Source organism: Eublepharis macularius, chromosome 8 (genome assembly GCF_028583425.1).
Source record: "Eublepharis macularius isolate TG4126 chromosome 8, MPM_Emac_v1.0, whole genome shotgun sequence".
Taxonomy (NCBI): domain Eukaryota; kingdom Metazoa; phylum Chordata; class Lepidosauria; order Squamata; family Eublepharidae; genus Eublepharis; species Eublepharis macularius.
In genome coordinates, this window is record NC_072797.1 from 113,962,561 (window position 1) to 113,969,023 (window position 6,463).

General features: G+C 43.5%; 1 protein-coding gene across 1 annotated transcript; it reads left to right on the forward strand.

The window, feature by feature from the left end:
* The first annotated feature begins 704 nt into the window (after positions 1-704).
* On the forward strand, positions 705-1,295 carry LOC129335158 (interferon omega-1-like). The gene has a single exon (XM_054987606.1). It carries the CDS (start codon positions 705-707, stop codon positions 1,293-1,295), a length of 591 nt encoding a protein of 196 aa, XP_054843581.1.
* Positions 1,296-6,463: the final 5,168 nt, after the last annotated feature.

The following is a 6,463-nucleotide window of genomic DNA, read 5'->3' on the forward strand; positions in this document are numbered from 1 at the left end:
AAAACTATTATATGATCCAAGGTCTCTAACTTTCCTTGTCCACAGTCACAAACTCGTTCAGAATAAGGGAGTCCAGAGAAACGACCAGAAAGCACTTTAGAGGGGAAGGAGTTAAGTCTAGCCAATGTGAAGGCTCTGCGTTGAGCTGGAATCTTTAAAGAATAGCAATAAGATGGAATAGACTCTGGGGGTGAAGGTCCCAGGGATAGGCCCGAACATGTACGTCTGGCTCCCTGGAGAGTACTGCTATAATCGAGAAATTTGAGTAATTCTAGAGGTTGCTTCATTTTGTACTAACTCAGAAATAGCAACAGTTTATAATTTTGATCTTAAGAGCTATCTTTTGATAAGCCCAGAGTTGATATAGCAAGTGAGACTCTGATTTTCACTTCCAACAAAAATCATTCATTCCAATTACAGTTTTGTTCAATACAAAAACCACAAATAAAAACCACTTCTTCAAATACTAATTCCACAGTCAAGATAGCATTTTACTCTACGTGATTCTTAAATTCATACGGAAAGGAGAAAAGTGAAAGTAAAGTATTTTAAGAAAGGGGAAATCTTGATGAACTGAAAGGGGTAAACGAAAAATTTCATCCCTGGGTACTTAAAAGCAAAGACATGTTTCAAAGATGCACCAAACTCCAGAAGTCGTTGTCCAAGACACACATTCTATACTCTAGCGAAGTACACAGACCACCATGAACATTGTAATGGGAAAACAACGGCTGTGTATATGCTTAGTGATACTCTTCTTTGGTGAAGTCTCATTACAGAGATGTACCAACCTTCGCTTACAGCTAAGCGCCATCAACAAGAACAACCTGGAACTTCTGAAGAACAAAATGAGAACAAACCTTCCTCTGCAATGCCTCAGTGACATGAGAGACTTCATCGCCACCCAAGACACTCTCAGGAAGATCCAAACATCCCTAGAAGAGAATCCAAAGGTGGCCATTCATGAAATCTTCCAACAGATAGTCCAGATCTTCAACCAGAACCTGACTGAAACAGCTTGGGATGAGAATTCCATGGCGGTGCTCCAGACTGGACTTCACCAGCAAATTCAGCATCTGCGAACATGTTTGAGTGCAGAGATGGAGAATGGCATCCCGTCTCCGAGAAGTCAGAACGTCCAGCTTACCAGGCTGAGAGTGAAACGATACTTCCAAAGTGTCGATAACTTCCTGAGAGAAAAGCAGCACAGCCTGTGTGCCTGGGAAATTGTCCAGATGGAAGTCAAGCAATGTCTCCTGTTGGTGGACCGACTCGCAAACAGGATCCCAAACTAAGAGGTACTGTGACTTTTTAAAGGAATACTTTTGATTTGCCACCCCCCTCCCAAACAAGCCAATTTTATGTATACCTATTAAGGAGGTGGCTTCTGCTCCCTAAGACATTTTATTAATATTTCACTCGTTGTGCTTCCTCAAATTCATCAAATATTTCTTTCAACTCAAATGGGAAGATTTGCTGTAAAATTGCATAATAGGAAAATCTCAGTGGCAAATCTGTCCCAAGCATCTTTACTCTGTGTCCAGTGATCTTCCAGTGGAGAACACAATGATCAGTGCTACTCTTACTCACAGAGGCAAGAGTCACTCATAGCATGAGCAACCAATACTGACCTTAGCGTGATCTGGAGCAAGCACCTCCCTAACATTTTTGTTAGTCAATTTTCTCTCCTTAAATGCTTCAGTTGAGCCAAAATCTCCAGATTCAGCTTGAAGTGTCGCTGAAGTGACATTTCACCACTCTTTCCATAGAGCTATAGATGCCTGTATTTTCTTTGGAGTAATCCAGTGCCCGTTGTGAATGACACCACTACATTTACACGTCAGACTGCATCGACCTTTCCCATCTAAGCACATTCAAAGGCTCCACTCCTGCTTGCTCTGCTCACCAACGCCATAGCACCCTGTGCTCATCATACATAACAGTAGTTTGAATACTGAATAAGTGGTTCTGCCTCCTACCAAAGAGGTGCGGCACTGGATGAAGCAACAGCAACAGTGGCGAATTGTAGCCAAAATTAGCATTATAACGAATGTCATACCCCCACCTTTATAGCAAGTGAGGACCCAAAGCACCTCTCCTCTCTTCTACTTTATCCTCACAAGAACCCTGTGAAGGAGGTCTGGCTAAGCATGTGTGAGCGGCCCAAATCTACCAGCAACTCTAAGACAGGCAGTTAAGCTTAAGAACACCTCTTTATTTTGGCAACTTGTATCTGATTGCTCTAATGGGCCTTCCAAGTATACAGGTAGTCCTATATTACCTGAAGATTGGGAGAAATGTTTTAAGGAAATGTATGTCAGCAATGAACTGGAAGAACTTGACCCTGGTAATACGGAAAACTTAATAAACTGGCCACCAGTTGGGGCTACAGAAGCAAGGAATCTTATTCAAACTCTGAAGACCTAATTCCTCCAAAATTAATACAAAAAGAGAACTGTTTACCAGCAACTTTCAGTGGCGTAGCAGGGATTTGAAGCTGGATCTCTTTGATCCTAGTCCAACATTCTAAGCACTACAACACAGAGACTCTGGTAGGTCAGGGAAGTTGTTAACCCCCCCCCCCTGTTTTGTCAGAAAGGGAATATTTTCCAGCGTCCCTGCCTGTGCTGCAATTCCCACCATCATCCTGGAGCTAGTGGCCAATTTGAAGACTTCATGCTTCTGAGGATATGCCTGCCACATGCAGAATACCTCCTCAGCTTCCATTGGAAGGGGGTGGTCTCAGTGACCCATACAAGGATGTTGCAGTTCCCTTTGTTTTGAGCACTGCAACTCCCATCATCATTCTGAATCTAGAGGCAAATTTTGAAGCTCTGAGCTTTATTTTCAGTCGAGTCACGCTTGCTAGAGACAGTCAAGGGTTACAATGCGAAAAAGCGGGGGTGAGGATTTCTGGAGATTATGTGGACCAGGTTGTTTCAATTCCGTTCATGTTTGGCACTGCAATTCCCATGAACATCCTCAAGCTAGGGGCTGTTTTTGGGGTTCATATCTTTATTTTCAAGTGAGTTATGGCTGCCACAGACAGCTTTAGCTTCCATTGCAAACAAGGGGAGGCCTTCTGGTGATAACCTGGGTCAGGATGCTCCAATTCCTTTGTTTTGAGCATTGCATCTCCCTCCATCATTATGAAGCGACTGGCCAATTTTGAGGCACCCAGCTTTATATTTGGATGAGTTATGCCTGCCAGGGACAACCATGGCTTCCGATGCAAATAGTGAGGGAGGGGGAGGTTTCCGGGGACTGCATGGCCAAGACGTTCTGCTTCCTTCCACATTTGGCACTGCAACTCCCATGATCCTCCTGAAACTGGTGGACAGTTCTGAGACTCCCAGTTTCAATTCCTGAGGAGTTATGCATGCTACAGATGGACAAAGACAGAGCCTTGATATATTTATGCCTTGATTTGTGTCTCTCTCTGTGTGTGATTGTATGTAAAGGTATGCATGCCCTGAACTGGATAGTACAGGTAGGCCGAGCTCATCAGATTTCAGAAGCTAAGTAGAGTTGGCCCTGGTCAGTATTTGGATGGGATTCCACCAAGGAATGCCGGGCTTTCTATGCAGAGTCAGGCAATGGCAAACCACCCCTGAATGTCTCTTGCCTTCAAAACCCTACAGGATTGCGCTAAGTCAATTGTGACTTGACATATATGATGTCCTACTAAATCAGTTATTCAAGCTTGGTTTTTTTTAAAAAATGTGTAGAATAATTCAATTTGCTACATCCTGTGAGAAACCTGTAACAAAACCAGGGTTCATTTCAAGGGGGAATGTGCAAGAACGCAGTACCGGAAGTTCCCCAAAGAGGTCATATGTCAGGTGGCCCCGCCCACCTGACTCTCGGCCATTTTGGGCCCATTTCATCCTGCATTGGGGCCGAAAAAGCTCGGATCGGGCCTCTGACGGGTGGTAGATCACTCTCCGCTCTCAGCAGCGGCCCGATCCTGACCATTTTGGGCCTCTTTTCGGCCATTTTCAGCCCCTTTTTGCCATTTTGGGCCCAATTTTGGCCCTGAATGGCCAGGATTGGGTCCAAAACAGCCAGGATTGGTGATGTCAGGGGGTGTGGCACAGAGAAATCAGTTATGACAATGACACACTTCCGGCGATGGCAAGGGGTGTGGCATATGCTAATGAGTCATGCTAATGAGTTATGCTAATGAGTCCCTCCAGCTCTTTTTCTACAAAATAACCCCTGAACAAAACCATCAGTATTTGATGGTTCAAAATGTTCTGTACTTGAAATAATGCCTGAAAAGGAAAACTAATACAGAATTTTAACCACTTCTCTTCCTCCCGCAGCGTAATCTGTCAGCGATGCAATGAAAACAGCTGAAAGACACTCCAGCTTCGATGGAGCACCCAAATCATTCATTTTTCATTTGATACGTCCAGTAGCATGTTTCTAGAAAGCAAAACAGACCTGTTTCTGGTTACTAACTTTGTTTTACTGAGTTAAAATTAAGATGACAAATGCTCAAAGAAAAGAAAAATACTTGAGAGACCCAAGAGATCAAAACATGTCTCTGATATTTTTAACCCTATGTTCTAAAGTAACCCTGGAAGGAAAGGCAGCATGATATAACCCCATGTTGTTATTATTATTATTATTATCTTGTCAAATCTTGGAAGTTACACAGGATCGGTACTTGGATGGGCAACCACCAAGGAAGACTCTGCAGAAGAAGGCACTGGCTATAAGTTGGTTATGCCTTTACACACACCAACTAACTCCAAATGGAATTGGATGAATGTTCCACTCACTGAGTCCAACATAATTGTTGTCTGCTAGTACTACAAGATGCCGAAAGCATGTAACCCTATGGTTTATATTTAACGATCTGCACACCTCACTCAATGGGAATTTTTCACTTGTCCTGGCTGTTGCATCTTTCTGTGCCCCCTAAAATTTGGTTCCTGTTGATCAGCAATAGTATAGGAGACAAAGTGAGTATGTCCTACAAACGCAGATGATTCATTAGTTGTCGGGAAATGATTCGTGCCAGTGAAGACTTCCAGATCTAGGGCAAGTCATAGTTAGATGAAAATTTCCCAACGATCTATAGCAGCAGCACTTCTCAGTGGAAAAGCTGTGATGAAGTACAAGCAAATTATTCTTTAATGAACTGTAAAGATGGAATTGCACTATAGTTTTATGTCACTTTTTAATATTTATACTCTTGCAACACTGTGAAAATGTTATTTATATTTCGGGAACTACAACTGAGTTTTCCTTAAATGTTTGTATTTATTGAATTGCCTTCGGCATTATTTATTTAATGTTATTTGCTGTTATACTTTTCACTGATGGAAAATTGAAATTGTTACTTCTAATAAAGAACTGCAACTCCAGGTGACATGGATGCTTCCAATTATTTTGCTAACTTGAACAAACTGAAGCACAAGTGCAATTTTAAGGAGAGCTACACCCTCTAAGCCCATTAACTTCCATTAACTTTGTTTAGGGCTTCACTGACAATCTGCAATCCGAGGTGGCAGAGCACGTTATGGGGAGAAGAAGCACAATTGTTTTGCGGATTATCTTTTGGCCCTTGTAAGATCTGAAGTAAGAGCCCCGTGGGGCAGAGTGATAAGCTGCCGTACTGCAGCCCAAGCTCTGCTCACATCACGACCTGAGTTCGATCCTGGTGGAAGTCGGGGTTCAGGTAGCCGGCTCAAGGTTGACTCAGCCTTCCATCCTTCTGAGGTCGGTAAAATGAGTACCCAGTTTCCCGGGGGTAAAGTGTAGATGACTGGGGAAGGCAATGGTAAACCATCCCATAACAAAAGTCTGCCAAGAAAACATCGTGATGCATTGCCCCCCCCCCCATGGGTCACTAATGATTCGGTGCTTGCACAGGAGACTACCTTTACCTTTAAGATCTGAAGAGGGAATTCCACCCTTCGTCTGCAATGAGATGCAAGAGCTTCGGGTGTAGTTAGAGCTCAAACCAGATGTAGGGCCAAGCTACACATGACGAATGACACTTGAATGGCAAATGTATTTCTCCCTGTTCACTTGCCCTCCACTCAATCCACTTGCCGTTCAAGTGTCATTCGTCATGTGTAGCTTGGCCTGTAGTTAGAGCTCCCTCCACAGGGGAGATGTGCAGATTCCCATTCTGTATACTGCAAAAAAGGGGCACGTCCCTTGTATCTCCGCTCCACTATGCTCCAATTCTGTCCAATGCCCAGCATTGTGGCAGCTACTCCATACAGTAATTCCCAAGGTGGCCACATCATAACCCATGTCGTATCTATGGATATATCACCCCACCACATTCATTTCTGCTCATGTGCTTTTCAGCAAAGTAGAGGCAGCCTCATTCAGTACCACCTTAGATCTTATCTTCTTGGCTGCTAGTGCAAACTGAGAGACTTGGTAAGAGACGTGATTATCTGCATCCGATAACAAGAACACAATCTTCTCGATTTCGGAA

What these genes read in the sequence shown, in the direction of transcription:
- LOC129335158 (XM_054987606.1), top strand. Translation starts at nt 705, where the DNA reads ATGAACATTGTAATGGGAAAACAACGGCTGTGTATATGCTTAGTGATA.